Raw genomic sequence first — 17,277 nt, forward strand, 5'->3', positions numbered from 1 at the left:
GTAAATGTGAGCGGATTTGGTTGATCGGAAAGAACAAAAAAACTGAAAATAGATACTAAATATGAGCTTAATCTAAGCTTAATCAAAAGTCTTGAGATCACTTTGAGCTGGGGATTGGCCAGTTTCAATGACATTGTGCGTTTAGATCAAAAAATTGTAAGATAAATCTTAGCAATACACAAATGCTTTGATTTTCGTGACCGGACGTTTGGTAGCCGGTCTTTTGACTAAAACCCATACGATGACTTGACCGCAATAAGGAATCTTTGCCGCCAGCTGCTTGAAAACCAGCTTCAGTCTACCACCAGAACGCGTGTCGTAACGTGGGAGGAATGTCGGGTTACGCCGATCCCGTTGGCTGGCTGTCATAAACAATAAAAAGGTCAAGCCCAGACGGTTGCTTCATCCGTGGAGCCATCGTTGCAGACGCGTAGGCTGTACCCAATCGATGCTTGATGATATTTCCAGTACCATATGTAACTTGATATGGCAACTGTGCTGAAACCAGAACTCAGATCTAGCCACTAATTTAATTATCGGTAAAAACATCAAATGACCAAAAAAAACAAAAAAACTACGCAATGCGGGCTTTGCCCTCCCGTGCCTACTGAACTGGTATCAGTGTTTTAGTCCAAAACTGGCTCAGTTCAGCAGGAACAGGAGTGGAGCCTATTATCAAGAAGGAGTTAGCTCAACCTCAGTGTTTAGATGACAAACCCAAGACCATTGCACTCCTCTGCCCACCGATCGGCCCCCGATATGACATTACGGGGCCGGCAAATGTTGACAAGGCTGCAGACGACCGTCATCACCGCGATGAATGTTTCATAAGATGATTTGTGGCCTGACGTTTTGTAGCACCTGCGCCCTTGCGTGAATACTTTTACATAGAAATTCAATGACCTGCAGAGATCTCATGTTTATTTCCATTTCCCTTGTCTGTACCCAATGTCCATGGAATTCTTAATAAATGTGTTTAATAATCATTACGGATCAGTTACTAGGTAGAATTCAGTTTATATTTGAAATGTGTTTAGTAGTCAGTAAGAATCAGAAAATAGGTAGAATTCAATTTCTATTTTAAATGTGTTTAACAATCAGTAAGAGTCAGGAACTAGGTAGAATTTAGTTTATATTTCAAATGTGTTTAATAATCAGTAAGAATCAGAAACTAGGCATTACCCCATTGGCCAGTTCGAATTGGGCAATCCGATTGGCCGGTTTGAGTCAGGCGATCCGATCACCAAAAATAATAAACAAAAAAGACACCTAAACACTAAATAAAGGTGGTCTCCGGGCAGTCTTATAGCCCCGCCCCTCCCTCGACACACCCTTGGCTTTTAAACCCAAACAATCCATCAAATGTACTTAGACTCAAAAATCCCAGCCAAGTAATCCAAGTAGAACATCTACGATTCCCGGGTAATTGATCCCAGCGGCGGTCCATCGTGACCGAGCGTGGATGCTCGCCACTCGCCAGATAAGTCTCCGCCCGCCTCCGCCGGAAAAGACTCCATCTTGATTTTATAAGCCGCAGGAAACTGGAAAGTCATTAGCAGTAAAGATGAATATGCGATTATCCCGCCTCTTCATGCACCGAGCCTGACAAGTTATCTTTTATCACCTAGACGGCACCACGGCGTCGTTCGCTAAGGTCGCGTCATCAGAAAGGAGTTATTAAGATTGAAGGCATGATGTCACGGCACCGCCCGTTAGATCGCTCGCCACTTTGGGAGAGTCCGATCAGATGGATCGGATGTCGGATGGCGAAAGGGCGCCCACATTATGGAGAGTTCTGCAATACGTCTTGATGAAGATGGATGACGCTGCTCTGTTTTTCATTTCTTTTCTTGATGTCATGTAGTATTGTCTCAAAATGTCCGTCCATCCATTTAGGTTGAGAGATAGTTTTCGTTAATTTCAGTCCTCCACCTACATTTGAAAAATTTCGGCTTTACTGTCATTAAAAAAATATCAGTTCTCCCTCAGAAGTTAATTGATTTTATGCTAGAGGGTCTGGAGTCTTTGGACGGGTTAGGAAATTTGACAGATCAATGTTATATGTACAAACATGATTAAAAAAATGTTTTTGACAATTGTGCTGGTTTGAGTTGCAAATATTGTAATGCAAACATGCTTGGCTTATATATATATGTATATATATGTTTAATGCTTTTGATTGGTCGTGTCATCCAAAACATGACACCCATCTACGTACTCCACACTCTTGTTTTCATGCTTTCTTGTCTCCATGGCGATGTCACAGTTGGTCTCATCTTCAGGGACTCAAAGGCCGACTGTATTTCACGTGGAGGCTTCTTTATTGAAAGCCATCTCCTCTCTTCTTTCCCAGTTCAATCAGCATCTGGCCGGGGGGGTTCTGGCCCGTCGCCCTGAGCTGGGCTCGTCTCCATGAGCAGGAACATCTGTTTGTTCCCCTAAAGGCTACTGGGAAGAGGCCAGTGGGGGCCAAGGGCGGTGGTCCTGACGTGGGAGGATGTTCACTTTACAATGGGAGATGTTTACAATGCAATTCATTGATTTTATTGGCGGAATCGGAGAACATTTTGGGGTCGAAATGAAAGAAAAATGAATTCACTTTTCGTATTTCCAACTCCATATCCATCAACAACAGGTCATAAAATAGATTTGATTTGCTCATTTTACAAATGAATGGTCTTTTGTTGGACATGTCTTTGTTAAACAAGTTTCCGCACGAAAATGCAGTACAACAGGAACTAAGTAAACGCTCACACGGAAACTTAAAACTATAGACGGCTGTCAAAGCGCAACATTGTTGTGGAGATGACTTCTTTGTTGGCCTCTGTTCCACAAAGATTGTGCAAGGTGACTTAAATGGTGGCAACGGCCTCCAATCAGGTGAAAATAGGTCAAAATACGATGAGGAGGTCGTAAATCAAGCGGATAGAAAAGCACTTTTTTCCCCAAATACTCCCTCGGAGACGCTTTGATGATCAGCGAAGCCGACCTTTCCACACATTTGGCATTGGTCGAACTCACAAGAGAGATTCCTCAATCAGGTGTTGATTGGAAATAAAGAAAGCGGAAAGTATGAAGTGTGATTTCTCTTCATTGAATGTGCACACTTTGCTTGACCTTGTCATAATATTACAATCCCACGGGAAACTTTTTGCTGATTGCCTATCATTCTAATCATAATATTTGCGCAGTCATTTGTAAACTATGGCGACAAGTGGCTGGTGCACTTCAACAAGTCAGACCCATAATCACAAAAATAAGACACGTACAAAAGAGGTCTTTGAGTGAGTCCAATTTGAAGAAAAATATGCAAATGTATTAAATGCTCACATTTTTAAGCATAATATGTCAATGTATTCATTCATTCTTTTTTCCAAACGCTTTATCCTCACTAGGGTTGCGGGGGTGCTGGAGCCTATCCCAGACTTTTTTGAGGGGCTGTAAAATACAAAAAACAAATAAGAGGGGACAGGGATACTACCACTGACTTCCGTGTGACGGCGCCATCTTGGATAAAAAGATAAATAAATAAATTTTAAAAAAAAAACATTATTTGGATGTCGGCGGGCCAGATGAAAAGGCCTAGCGGGCCGGATGTGGCCCGCGGGCCGCAGTTTGCCAATATTCGCGCTAACCACTCAAGCCACCGGGCTGCCTTCTACTATGTCACCGTAATTGAATTTTAATGAATAAAATTTAGGGTGTAGTCTGCATTTGGTATAAAAGCCATAAAAAGTCATGTAGAGACTTCTGGACAGTATAATAAACAACATTAACCTCTCAATTGGGTAAGTAGAAAAAAGCCAGTTGTCTTGAATTGAATTGAATGCCTTTATTGTTTTTATTTTAAGTATAATGAGATTTAAAGCTTCACCATATAATGTGTTTTTCCCCTTTTTTAACATAGCCTTAAATAGCCAAATATAGTTCCTTCCCACATTCATGTGATAATGGAAGGTTGAGAAATTTCTGCAAAACATCATTAATGTTAAATCATGACAATTGCTGATGATGTGGATGATAAGCAAGCATGAAACATACGTCATGTCGATTCAATACTCGCTGTAACATAACGTTGATGATGATGATAATGAGGTGTTTGTCCAAGCAAAACGCTATGAATGCTGTTTTCTTTCCCACATACATTTTGGAGCTTTTGCAGTGGAGGAATGACAATCAGTGCTGTGATTGGTGCACAAGCTTTCATCTGAGTCATTCATCTTTTCTAATGGCCTTAAGATTGTTCGACGCTGTTGTTTTTTTAACCCAGCCCATGTATTTACTGACAAATGAGTCTGCAACGTAGCCTACAGCTTTCCTGCTTTTATATAAAAAAATATAGTGAAAACTACCGTATTGGCCGGACTATAAGTCGCTCTTTATTTAAAGTTTGGCTGGGCCTAGGACTAATAATCAAATGCAACTTATATATTTTTCTCTTTGACAGCCTGAGTTGGAGTTTTTTAGGTTATATTTATCTGATTTTTTTTGGGCTAAAGCCTATTGACCCAAATGTTTATTTCTCCATTTTACTTTTGTTACTTTAACATCAGTTTGTTCCTTGTTTTGGATTAAATTTAAAAAAAAACAGGCTGCTTGCCTAATGATATCGCGGTTCATCTAAGTGACATTGCTGTGGGCAGGTTTGGGATCGATTCCCGCTTGCATGAGATGTGATTGGTTGTCTGTCTCTATGAGTGAGTGGAGTCTGCCTTCCAGTTCAAGAAATGAATGTAAAAAATGAATTACAATGATGCGACTTATATGTATATTTTTTCTCTTCCTTGTGCATTGTTTAGTGAGTGCGACTTATAGTCCGCAAAATACGCCCCCCTAACATGACTGTGCTATTACTGCACAGTGAGTCATCTCATCATCCAATTTCACTGCCCCAGGCTTTCTGGTAAACAATATGCAATACAATACCAAGAGGTCCTGGAAAATCAAACAAAATTGTGGGCTTACGACTCTATCTAGAGACGATTGTTTTATTTGGGCCTTTGGAGGATAGAAAAGCTATTGCTTTTAGGATGTCCCGTTTAATTTAGTTCAGGGGTGAGCCATTTCAGACAAGACGGACGCCGAGATAAAAAGGCAGCAGGGAATCTCCGGTCGGGCCGACCGATGCTCTCAGCTCATAAAACAAAATTGGCAAGCTGGCAAGCGGGCCAGCAGGTAAATCCCAAGGAGGAAGAGAGGGCTGCTGAGACCACAAACAAAGAAAACATCTATCTCACCTCTCTGCCACGTCTAGATAAAGTGACTTGACTCGCGGCGATCCATAGTTTTTTTCATTCTCCTTCCAGTGTGAATAGATCTTGTTCAAGGTTGTAGTGACAATGTGGAGAAACTGACAGGGCTTTGGATTGGACTTCCAATTCCATCACTGTCAGCAAATGCTTATTCCATGGGTGCCGAATAACGGGTGCTGAATACGGCGAGCGTTAAGGTCCAATTGGTAGATTTGAGGTTAGGGATCGAAATCTATAACTGCAAAAGACTTTTTGGAGATCTGTAGTAGTAAATCTTTCAGCAAAAAAGTTTGAGCACCCCTGAGTTCGACACAAAGAGCAAAAATATCAAACTGTAAGACTCATAGAGCCACACCACAAAGTTATCTGCAAAAAACACAGACTCACACACACAAAAACACATACATAAAACCATGTTATTTACCATAATGCTTTTTCTCCTTTATTTTTTATTTTTTTGAATGGGCCCTTATGAATTTGAGTGTGTTTTAAGTGAAAAAAATATGAGAAATGTGTGTACGTACAAAATATGATATGAAGCAAAACATGTCTGTGTACTTAAACCCCGTGTCTTAAGTATTGTTTCCGGTTTGAATAAGTAATGTTTTGCCTCTTTGTCGGTGTGTGTCTCCCCACTTTAGTTTATATTTTGTTTACCTTGTACCTGGTTTCTATTATTTGTATGGTTATTTTTCATGAAATGTGCTCATATGGCTCGAGAGCCACATGTTTGCCATTCCTGGCCTATTCGAAGCTTCCCAAGGCAATACGTGAAATGATCTAGTTCTATTTTGGAACCAATTTGACATGACATCATCAGCTGTCTGACAAACGAACACCTGGAGACCAAGTCGGTCGGGGAGGTCATTATCTACGGCGTAGCTACGTCTGCACACAACTGTCATTAGCCTGTCCATCAATCAAGTCAAAAGCTTTTATTGTCATTCTATGCAGAGAGTCGTTAGAAAGGGATAAGCATAGAGACAGACCAAGAAACATGGCATGTTTGATCCAAAAAAATGTATTACGCGGATCACTTGTGGAATTTTCTGTTGCTTTTTCATCCAATGGCGAAACCGTGAAGGTTGCCAGGCAGCGCCGAGACTGACAGAGGCTTATCCGTGATCTCAAGGTGCAGGAATTTGAAGGAGAAATCTTAAGCCCGAACATCATAGGTGGGGACTCAGTTCAAAAGAACAGAAAGAGGGGAAGTCAATTTAAAGTGACAAGACCATGAGGAACACCTTAGCAAAACACCAGTTGATTTGTGCTCATCTGAAGACATCAATAATAACCAAACAAATATTGTTGTATATAAATACACGTTATTGGGGTTGGTGGACGGGTGGGTTTTCTTTTTGTGCGTTTTAAAGCCCGATGTCTCCCACTTGGCTCCTTGGTGGGACCCATGTGTTTGGGATTTGTCATCAATTCATGTCTGTGTACTTAAACCCCGTGTTTTGGTATGTCTTTTGGGAGTATTGTTTCCCTATTTGAATAAGTAATGTTTTGCCTCTTTGTCAGTTTGCGTCTCCACACTTTAGTTTTTATTTTGTTGAGTTTGACCCGGTTTTGATTATTTGTATGGTTATTTTTTTATTAAAAACCTAATTTGTGTACCATTTTTCTGTTTCGTGCCCCTGGGTTCCACTTTGAAGGCAATTCTTAACAACTGTGAACCATTTCTATCTCATGAGAACTAAAATAGTATTTGATCTTGTAAAGACACAAATTTTAATATCCAAAATGTTTCAAAGTAACTATTATTTTGTGAAACAATATCATGCCATTCATCATGCAGCAATTTTTGATTTTCATAGACCATGAAAATCTGCTAGAGCAGACCATGCATTAAATGAGTTTTTGGGTCAATATGGAGTCAATTTGGGTTGACACAATAGCTATGATAAATGATACTGTAATCAAGATCCACTTTTTTTGGTCATTAGGGATTTAACTCGTTTTAACAATTGCTTCCTTAACTAATTGACCTTGAGGACCATTATGCAATGAAATAACACACAATTGAATGCAGCTATCTTGAAAAAAAGGAACATCACGAGCATTCCATGTGTTATGACAAAAGAGTCACCTTTTTAATGATTTCAGGTTGACTTTCGTCTTTTCGCGACGCCTCATTTCCCCGTCACAGACGAGAGAGACGTTGACGTCGAGGATAGGAATGGCCAACATGGCGGAACATTTCTGGAGGTGTCATTAATATGCCACAGTTTATAGTTTGCACTAAAACTTAAAACATATGGATGATTAAGTGTTTTCTCATTTTAATGACACATGCCCCGAGGGCTAACTTGTGCAACTGATAAACCGTTGAGGTGAGAACTGTTATTTTGTGAACTCTCAGGAATGCTTGTTGTGAGTTAACTCATTCATCGCCAGCCTAGGGATCTTTATGGAGGTATTCTATGTGACATAATGTAAAAATAAGACCATTTTGCAACGAAAATCTAACAAGGTTACCTACACTTAATGACATCTGTCATCGTTGTAATGCACAATTTCCTACCTGACATAACTACATTTTTAAGCATATTTCTGTTGGGATCCGCTGATCTATATTATCATGGAAATCATACAATCAGATGCCGCAGCTTTAGCTGTACTTGTGCAATCCAATGCGCTCCAATGCAATAACACAGGCAATAAATCTCTCTTGGGATATATATGGAGCTTTTTTTTCTTCACATGGATGCCAACAAAGACACCTTGGAAGGATTATTTAAAACTTGACTTTGTCAAGCTGATGTTGGTGGGATTTTATATATTCATGAATCATTTGGAGTCTTATAGAGCCTGTCAAAGTTTCAATGACATATGCCCATTCACATGAATGGAAAAAGTTGAATACTGGATTTCAGGTAGAATATTTATTAACAAAAAAAACATCATCACTGAATATCCTAGAGTAAAAAATGCATACAATATACTTATTATTTTACATTAAAAGGGTATAAAGATATACTTATTCTCCTTTCATGTGAAATATTTTTAATATTCAACAAAAAATATCACAAAATATCCCAGATTTTAAAAAATCCAGTATGTATACACAGCAATTTTTTTAAACATTTTTTTTTACAAACTTACATTATAAAAATATATTCATTCTCTTTTCTAATGAGCCATTGGTGGAAATATACATGATTTACCTGCTTCAAATTGTTATGACCAGGAACCAGTTATACAATTTGTGTATATGGCATGCCTTTCAGGTCCTGTTTGCATGGGAGGGGTTCGCATTGTGGTCTAACCACCCGAAAGCGAGAGGCAGCTGATGGTGGAGCTCAGCCTGCATTTTTTCGAAGCCTGGCGGGCCTTCGCGGATATCAGCGGCGGCGGGGAGGCGGCGACAATGGGATTCCTGGCCTTCTTATAACTACTCCTCAGGCTGTCTTGTTTGCTCTCTGAGGTGCTACTAGTGTCCTTGGAGGACCACCCTTCCGGGCAACAAAGACCCCCCCTCAGGCAGGAGCCACACAGGAGCCGAGCCATCGCTCTCCTCATTTCGCCGCTGCCCAGGGCGTAGATAACGGGATTGAGTGCCGAGTTCATCACGGCCAATGAGATGAAGATGTCGGCGCTGAAGAGCGCTGAGCACCGCCGGGATGCGCAGAAGAAGTCCAGCAGTAGCAGAAGGAAAAGCGGACCCCAGCAGAGCAAGAAGACCCCCACGATGATAATCAGCGTCTTCAGAAGAGCCAAGGATCGCTGGCGGCAGCGTGGCAATTGCGTGCTTTTGTGCACGTGGATGTAGATGGCGCCGTAGAGCGCGCCGATGGCCACCAGGATGGCCATGAAGAGGAGAAGGGAGAATAAGATGTAATTTTTGGAGTAGAGTGGGAGAAGGGTGGAGCATCTGTCCAGACTGCACATGCAGTTCCAGCCCAGCAGGGGGAGGAAGCCGATGACCAGTGCCAAAGCCCAACAGAGGGCCACCAACCCGTAAATACGGAAGTAGGCGCCCCGAACCGATTTCTGAGGCAGGGGCCTTGTGATCGTCATGTAGCGCTCCACGGCAATTAGCAGTAAACTAAAAATGGAAGCCGCTAAGGCCACAAAGAGCGTGCCCTCGCGGAAAAGCCAAAGCGCCGGGCTCAGGCGGAAAGTCCGACCGCCGGACATGCAGATGTTGAGTAGGTAGGCGACGCCGGTCAGAAGGTCGCTCAGCGTGATGTTACCGATGCAGACGTAGACCCATCGCCAACTGCGACGAATGCGGGAAATCACGGCCATCAAGACCAGGGAGTTCTCTAAAATGATGAGGACGCTGATGCAGAGGAAGATGATGGCGCTGGTGTTGATGTGGTTCGTGGAGTTGGACACGGTCCGGTTCTTCAGACGACCTGTGTGGTTGTAATGGCGAAGGATCACCTGGCTGATGTCAGAGATGGGTGAAATGGATGCGTTGATAAGGAAAGTGGAAAGGTGATACAAGTGAGGGCATGAAGATGAGGAGGTCAGGGAAGAGAAAAAATCCATGTTCAGAACTAGGTTGGGGTGACTGTGAGGGAATGAATGGCACACTTTTGTCCCACTTGAATCACCTGATAAGATGGAGAAAAAAAAGTATGAGTGCAAATAAAAGGGGAACTGATACCTGGGTGCTTCTTTTGAAGGATTTCTAACTAAAATCAGCAATAGCGTGTGGTTTAAATCCCACTATAAGGCAAATACAAAATATTTTTTACCTAAATTTTGCTAGTACACCTTGTGTTTAATGAGCTTATGAGCTTACACCTATTTTGCTGAAGCATAACTGTATTCTATTACAGTATACAGTATATGGTTCCGGTTAAATGCTCAAGAAGCACGTTCATAATTCATCAAATCCATAAATAAAACAAATAACAAATCAATAAAAAAGCAATTACATTGTTACAAAAAACAAAAAAAACAAAGCTCAACGCATTCCAATGATGTACTACAATCAGTTGTGCCATGTTCATATGAATAATTTGTATTATTGATGATGCACCTCATTATCCGCTGTGCTTTGTCGTCCGAAAAATACGCTACTATATTTAAATTTAATAGGCTATATACATCAATTCCGTTAGTCATATTGAAGTTCAAACTCTAATTGCTCAGATGTATTGTTTTCCTTACAAAGTACTAAAAAACCTGCATATATTCATAAACGTTTAGGCAATTTGTTTCAATTTCTTATTGAAAATGATGTACTTTTAACCACTTTTCCCAACCACGCTTATTATCATTTAAACCGTGGATTAATAATTCAGCAGTTCTTTAAAAAGCACGATTATGAACTCAAAGTGTGGGTCAAATCCGCCTTGCGCTTCCTCAATGGCACTTTGCCAATTTAAAAGTCATCATTTAAATGCCTCCCTCATGTGGTGAACACAGCATGGACCAAAAACACATGCAGAGGGCATTTAAATCGCAACAGGGTGCTCTTGAACTATTTCTTGTAAAGCAAGTGGCAGGCACAGCAAAAGTGTGGATAGAAACAGGCGAAACCACGTGAAGCAAAAAAATGAATACGACGTCTATCGGAAATCGACCTTTGTTATGCAAAATCCATTTCTCAAATGTAGTCTCGGCATTAACAGCTTTATTCATTCTCCAGAAACGAGACAAAACGACATCACCCGGGACAAATTTGAGTGAATCATTTAAAAAACCCAGCTCTTTGCAATGTGCATGAAACTGAATTGCGATTTTTTTTGTATAACTTTATAACTTTATTCATCCCGTATTCGGGAAATTTTGTTGTCACAGTAGCAAGAGGGTGAGGATGCAGAAATGGGAAAGTCATTTTAGACATAAATAGATAGGTAATAAGTCATTTAATAAATAAATACATGAATAAATATATAAATAAGCATGTTGCTGCAATGAGGGTGCAGCAGTCTATTGCTGAAAGAGCGTTGGAGGGGTTCTTTGGCAATTTGTTGTTATTATATTAATCAATAACCAAATATTGACTTTACTTACTGTGGCTGGCAGTGGTTAGGATGCTGAAGTCATGAGAAAGTGCTCTTGTTGCTGACTCTTGATTTCTGTGGCCCATTTTTTGATAGGGAAGTAACCCACAGTAAGTTAACACCCATCACACGTGTGTGATATGCAACAAAGATTGCCACTGTGTTGTCACATTTCTTGCACCACATCATAAAAGTGCTTGAAGTGAATCGGATGCATTTCATCTGTTAGGAGGACATTCAAACTGTCACTTTTGTGCACCGTTTTTTGTGTCCTGCATTGTGCCTAACATGAGTTCCCACAGGATCTTTCACTATGACTATTGTCCCTGTTACCCAATAAATGGCGTCTTTCAAAATGTGCACACGGCCATTTAAAAATGACTCAAAGCTTTTGAAAAGGAGTGGAAAGCATCACATTTGCTCTTACGAGACAACGGCAGAGAACGTCAACATCGGCCAGAGGCAGTGGACACCCTGAATTGTTGGCCAGCCAACCAACCGCAGGTCATAAGGAGAGAAAAAACCATTCCCGCTCACACTCATAGCTATGGGCAATTTTTTTGAGTGTCCAAACATCTTATCATGCATGTCTTTGGAATGTAGGAAGAAACTGTAGCACCTAGAGAAAACCCACACAGGTCTTTGGAGAACAAGCAAACTCCACACATTTGGACCAAGCTGGTTTTCAACCCAAGTCCCCCACTCTGGGGCCAACGTGCTAGACTCAGGTGTCAGACTGCCCTTTTACTTATTGATGCATTTTTAATGTGTCGCAAAAATATTTAATGAGGGTTGGATTGATTCAGACATGGCATATCATTGCAGGCCCCACTGCAATTAACATATATAAGAAAATAAGCATGGCAAAATATGAGCAGTCCAAGTCCAATAAGAGTAAAGCAAAAAAAAAAAAATCCCTGCCAAGTGGTTCACCGATACTAACTAATATCAGTACTCAAAATAACATAATCTGGTCGCTTACCTAGACATGTGATCTTGTTCAGAAAAATAAAATAAATATTATTGCCTGCACAGACAATTTCCCATTAATGGGAATTTGCTGCCATCTTATGGCATCAGTCAGAGCCCATAATTGTTTTTGATTAAATGAACACAATTTTCCTTCCAAAAAAAAAAATAACATCATACTTAACATGAGTGTTTCACAATAGTTGACTTATCGCCCGAAACCATGATAAATTACTGTTGGATTGTAACCAACCGCTAATCTATAAGAAAAGCAAAACATCTTTGGTCGTAAACCCTTTCAAAATGATGTAAAATGATTGATAATTCAAAGCAATAAATATATACACAGGTTGGTTGAAAAGACCTCCCAATTTTAAAATACTTATATTCACATGTTCAAATATTCTTCCCATTTTGTACAATGATGTATGCAATTCATTTATGCCAGCAAATATATTTATGATAAAAGGTGGAAAAAAATTAAAACTTAAGTTCTTAACTATTTTAAAATAGGGGTTTGCTTTTCAATCACCCAGCAAATATAAAGTATGATTGCTGCTGTATACCCATTCAGAAAGAATTTAAAGTGCTTAGGTTTTAGCCAGCTGCCATCAATAATCATATCAACTCAGTTTATATTGTAGTTGTCTCTTGTATAAGAGACAAGTAGTAAAAAAAGTGAGTGTCTTTTCATGGCTACTGAAGAACTACTCAGCAGTGTGTTTCATATTTCTGGCATCCGTGACGTCCAACGGTAAAGCTAAAAGCTCCAAGCGATTCTCTGTCACAAAGAAGACGGCAAGGTCTCCTGGACAGGACTCTGGAGTGTTTCCTCATTTGGCATCAAAAGGGATCGCGTCGAGTCTCCTCCGCTTGAGGCATTCTGCTCCTACAGACGGCAGATATTGCGATTACACAAATGCAAAAAAAATATGAAGTAAAAAAATCCATTCATTGGCTCTTACCTGCACATCCTCTTTACATGGAGTCTGTGGGTGTTTGGATGGCGTCCTTTCTCTGGTCTTGTCTTTCAGTTTGGTCTTTGTTTCAGCATCAAGCCGTGGCGCCACAGCACTTGCGCCTCTTTCTGTCTTATCCACCTCTGTATGCTCATCCGACTCAGAGTCTGTCGGAGGATTAAGCACATCCTCATCCCCTTGCCCTGCTTCAAAGCGTCTTGCACGCCGTTTTCCGTCCAACTTGTGTTGGCCGTGGGAAGAAGCCGTGGTACGCAAAGTCTCCACGACTATCCTTGCTGGCTCTTTTGGGGCTGCGTTGAGTCGCGAGCGGCAAGACTGATTACTCTCCGTTCGGGCCTCATCTCCACTGACGTGGGTGCAATGCCGCGACATGTCCCCTCCACCTATGTAACCCCGGTTCTCAATTTCTTGGATATACCGCTGCTCTGTTGGTGGAAGAATTGGATCCCTTCTACGACTCTGTAAAGGTGCAGTGATGCCGTACCGGAAAACTGCCTGTACAGTTCCATACATGAAGACCTGAAAAATATGATGCATTTGTTAGATTAGTCTTGACTGTCCCTTCTCTTAAGTTGACAAATATCTCCGACTGCAACAAATGGGCTAACGAGTAACAGAAAAATTCCACTTTACCACAATGGCGAGCACAATGGTGAGGAGAACAGGGATCTGAAGGGTAATGGGGAGGTCATGTAGGAGCGCCCGGAGAAACTCGCTTATGCCAAGCCCAATGTGTTTCAATGGCTCCGTCATGATGGTTGTGATAGTAACTGAGATTGCCTTGACAGAAGCAAACATACTGAATTAAGGCACATTGAAAACAAATAACTGCTTTCTGATTGGCTCATTTGGTACTTTGAATCCATCTGAAACTTTGTGGATGAGTTGAATCAAGTTAAAATTCTATCCGGTTTTGCCCCACGCTTCTCTCCAGGTATTCCAACTTCCTACCATATTAGGAGTACGTATATGTACATCAGGTGAAATACATAATGGAAATACTGCAAAATGAGGACTAGGATTGACTCGAAGTATAACCCACACCCTGACAAGATAGGATTCAACTCAACCACATAGACAAACGAAACAAAAATATTGAAGGCTGGGTGTCAAATTTTGATTTGCAACAAATGTTACCTTGGTGGGAGGCACGAGTAGAATAGGGTCGACCATCAGAATTTCATAGTATCTCTTACAAGGGTCGTCCTGCAGTGTCCACGTGCTTCTGAACCACTCTGTAGCAATGTTAACAAAAATATTATGAGTTCCGTCATTAAGTCCATCGGCAGTGTTACCAGGCACTGTTCTCTTCCAAAATTTTTGCACCTAGGACCTAATCAAAACTTATTACTAGTACTTATAGTACTTATGTTGACCACTTATTTATCCATTACAATTTTGTGGTTATTATTTATCATTGCTATTTAGTGATTATTTATCATGACGATATATTGATGTGTTTGCTTGTTTGTCTTTGCGTCCATAGACTCAGCGAGTGGTGCAACTTGGCGCTGAATGTCTAAAAAAAACAAAGAACCCATCCTGGACTGCAGGTGGGACAAGCCCACTTCACTCTGGACACTTGGACTATACTTATATATTCACTTCTTATGTATGCACTATGTGGTGAAAGCTTGAAATCTCATGATATTTGTATAAAGACAATAAAAGCATTCACAAATGCCACAAATATATACTATTATTCTTTCAACATACCTTTCAAACTATCACGCCAATCCATTGTCTTTACTCCGGTGCATTTTTCGTAGTTTTTATCCATTTTCACAATGTTGTTTTGGTGCTCAGCAAAGGCAATCTGGAAGAAAAAAAATGCCTTCAAATTATTATCCAAGCAGAAGGCTACTGTTAACAGATTTAATCATGGAGGGAAAGTGCTTTACCTCACCTTGTACAGATAAAACCAGTTCCATGCAATACTAACTATGAAGCAGATGGAAAACATCCGTTTGAACTGCACGAACCAGGAGATGCAGGACCACAGCTGAGTGCAGATGATGGCCACCAGGATCAAAATAAAACTGGCCAACTAAAGTGGGGACGAGATCAAATAAAACACTTTGTGAACACTTTAAAGGAGTCTGAATGAAAAGTCTGCTTAAATATTTGCAACCCACAATGCCAATGGGCTGAGCCTAAAAGTTTGGTCTAAAAATGGAACAAAATATCCATAGCTAATATCAAATGAAAGATAACATTATCCCATAAAAAAACATAATAATTCATGTACAACCCTTCAAAAAGACATTTTATAGCCCTATGGGATATATCAAACCAAACTTTTGCTTAGGTACTAATACAAAACCATGAAATAAGCAGCATATTTATTTTCCTCATAGAGCCTAGTCATCAGCCATGCTTGCTATTCCCATTCCAATCACACAGTGCATTTAGGTCACGAGGTTCGGGTGAGATAATCTAAGAGTTAAAGTGCAATTGCCCGTTTAGATTTTTTTTCGGTATCTACTTCCTCTTCTTACCTTCAAAAGCGTGTCCAGCTCAATGCCAAAGGTGTCTTCAAAATGCCATATCCAGGCGCTAGAGTCATGTGGTCGAACATTCACCAGTACCTGACTGATGGCACTGTCCAGAGCACCTGATCTACATCCATCTTCTCCACGGAGAAAGCTTTGAATCTCTGCTATTTCTTGTCCAGATAGTCGGATTGTAGCGTCGTAGTCTATGCTGTCTTTAGGCTGTGTGGAAGAGGCACAAATAAAGTTGGGGTCAAAGTGTAAATAAAATCAACAAGGAAAACTACCAATACTTCCAGTCCAAACAATGTGGATAAAAATAAATATGTGCTGAAACATTTTAAAAAATATATGTATATATAATTAAAAACAAACAACTCTAACAAAATTGTCAAAAAAGGATTTTTACCTCAACATTTAAAACTATCACATTTTTGGCAGTTGGTGTAAACTTTGTGATCATAATGATTTTTTTCATAACAACAAAAAGCAACATGATTAATGAGCATTTAAAAGAATGCACTGTAAAGAGAGCAGGCTATCATCCACAAAGGGATCACCGTTATCGATTTGTGGAACAATATGAAATTGTCCAAGTATAGAATGGGATGCACAGTGGCGGCATACCGTCGCAACTTGCAGCATGTCTTTCAAAAGCCTGCTGAGAAATCTTTTGAAAACAGGATTGCATGTGGGTTGCTCTGAGATGTGCTTCACAATCTTCTTCTGGGATTCAATCTGGAAAAAAGAATGATAATACAATTTTGTAATACGAGCTAAGTGATATGTAAATATTAATTGAAATAAAGTGGTGTAACATCACCAAGGATTGCATCTAGAATCTAGATGCTAGATCTAGTTTCTAGTACCATTAAAGGATCTAAAAAAAAGGGAAACCTCTAGTCTCCCTTCCTGGTGACTTTATTGGAAATCTTGCAACTTAGTAACTTTAAAGCCTCTTAGAGGTGGAAAAAGCAAACCTGAGTTTGTAAATCAGACAACTGTTGATGGCAAACTGTCAGCTCAGCTTGGCCAGAGTCGATGTGCTCTCCTCGTGGTTTTGGAACATCAACATGTTTTGTTGCTGTCTGCTACAAGAAACGTGGATACATAAATCCAATTCAAAATCCACTCGCTCATGTACTGCTTGCCATTTATATTTAAAATGTTGTTTGGTTAGTCTGGTGAAATCTTTCCAAACCTCGGCTGGCTTCCTCATGGTTTTGGTAGTTGCGTCGTAGTTGAGCAAGTCGTAGGGATCGAGCCATTCATCGTCCAGTTGCTGACTGGAAACCAGCGTTAAGTAGCCGAAGAGGACGATGAGTCGCATCGTGGCGATGTTTCCACTGCATGGAAACCTTAAAACCCAAGTTGTATTCAGTCGTGTTTGTGTTGATGCTATATTTTCCTCCGTGTCAATAGACCTGTCTTTTTCCGTACTTTCCTCCCCCGTTTCAAGTGTCGCATCTTTATCGCGTCATCATGCCTCTTGTTTTGACTTGCTTGTTTTAGGGGGCGTTACTAACACCGACTGTGCTAGAATTTGGGTTTTATTATTATCTTTTTGTTTTTCAAATTTATTTAATTTCTAAGCAAATTGAGCACATCTCGTAGCAGC

The 17,277-nt window shown here is 40.4% G+C and overlaps 2 protein-coding genes across 3 annotated transcripts; both read right to left on the bottom strand.

Moving 5' to 3' along the window:
- Positions 1 to 8,443: 8,443 nt before the first annotated feature.
- Positions 8,444 to 12,383, bottom strand: LOC144197098 (sphingosine 1-phosphate receptor 4-like). Its single transcript, XM_077717681.1, has 2 exons — positions 11,229 to 12,383; positions 8,444 to 9,817 (listed from the first exon to the last, which is right to left on the bottom strand). Exons 1-2 carry the CDS (start codon positions 11,302 to 11,304, stop codon positions 8,520 to 8,522), a joined length of 1,374 nt encoding a protein of 457 aa, XP_077573807.1. The 5' UTR covers positions 11,305 to 12,383; the 3' UTR covers positions 8,444 to 8,519.
- Positions 12,384 to 12,537: 154 nt separating this feature from the next.
- On the bottom strand, positions 12,538 to 17,117 carry clcc1 (chloride channel CLIC-like 1). Of its 2 annotated transcripts, none has more exons than XM_077717680.1 (10): positions 16,861 to 17,117; positions 16,640 to 16,747; positions 16,287 to 16,397; positions 15,666 to 15,881; positions 15,074 to 15,214; positions 14,884 to 14,983; positions 14,305 to 14,402; positions 13,801 to 13,947; positions 13,153 to 13,686; positions 12,538 to 13,076 (listed from the first exon to the last, which is right to left on the bottom strand). In XM_077717680.1, exons 1-10 carry the CDS (start codon positions 16,987 to 16,989, stop codon positions 12,972 to 12,974), a joined length of 1,689 nt encoding a protein of 562 aa, XP_077573806.1. In that variant the 5' UTR covers positions 16,990 to 17,117; the 3' UTR covers positions 12,538 to 12,971. The 2 variants fall into 2 exon arrangements, with proteins under 2 accessions (XP_077573806.1, XP_077573804.1); XM_077717678.1 differs by having other exon boundaries at positions 16,640 to 16,750.
- Positions 17,118 to 17,277: the final 160 nt, after the last annotated feature.

This window comes from Stigmatopora nigra, chromosome 5 (assembly GCF_051989575.1).
Source record: "Stigmatopora nigra isolate UIUO_SnigA chromosome 5, RoL_Snig_1.1, whole genome shotgun sequence".
NCBI classification, from domain to species: Eukaryota; Metazoa; Chordata; class Actinopteri; order Syngnathiformes; family Syngnathidae; genus Stigmatopora; species Stigmatopora nigra.

Bases quoted from the DNA above. Each gene is read 5' to 3' on its own strand.
- LOC144197098 (XM_077717681.1), bottom strand. From the start codon at position 11,304: ATGGGCCACAGAAATCAAGAGTCAGCAACAAGAGCACTTTCTCATGAC. The intron at 9,818-11,228 runs GTAAGTAAAGTC...CCATCTTATCAG, and splicing joins CCTAACCACTGCCAGCCACA to GTGATTCAAGTGGGACAAAA.
- clcc1 (XM_077717678.1), bottom strand. From the start codon at position 16,989: ATGCGACTCATCGTCCTCTTCGGCTACTTAACGCTGGTTTCCAGTCAG. The intron at 16,751-16,860 runs GTTTGGAAAGAT...CGTTTCTTGTAG, and splicing joins CCATGAGGAAGCCAGCCGAG to CAGACAGCAACAAAACATGT. The intron at 16,398-16,639 runs GTTTGCTTTTTC...TCTTTTTTCCAG, and splicing joins TGTCTGATTTACAAACTCAG to ATTGAATCCCAGAAGAAGAT.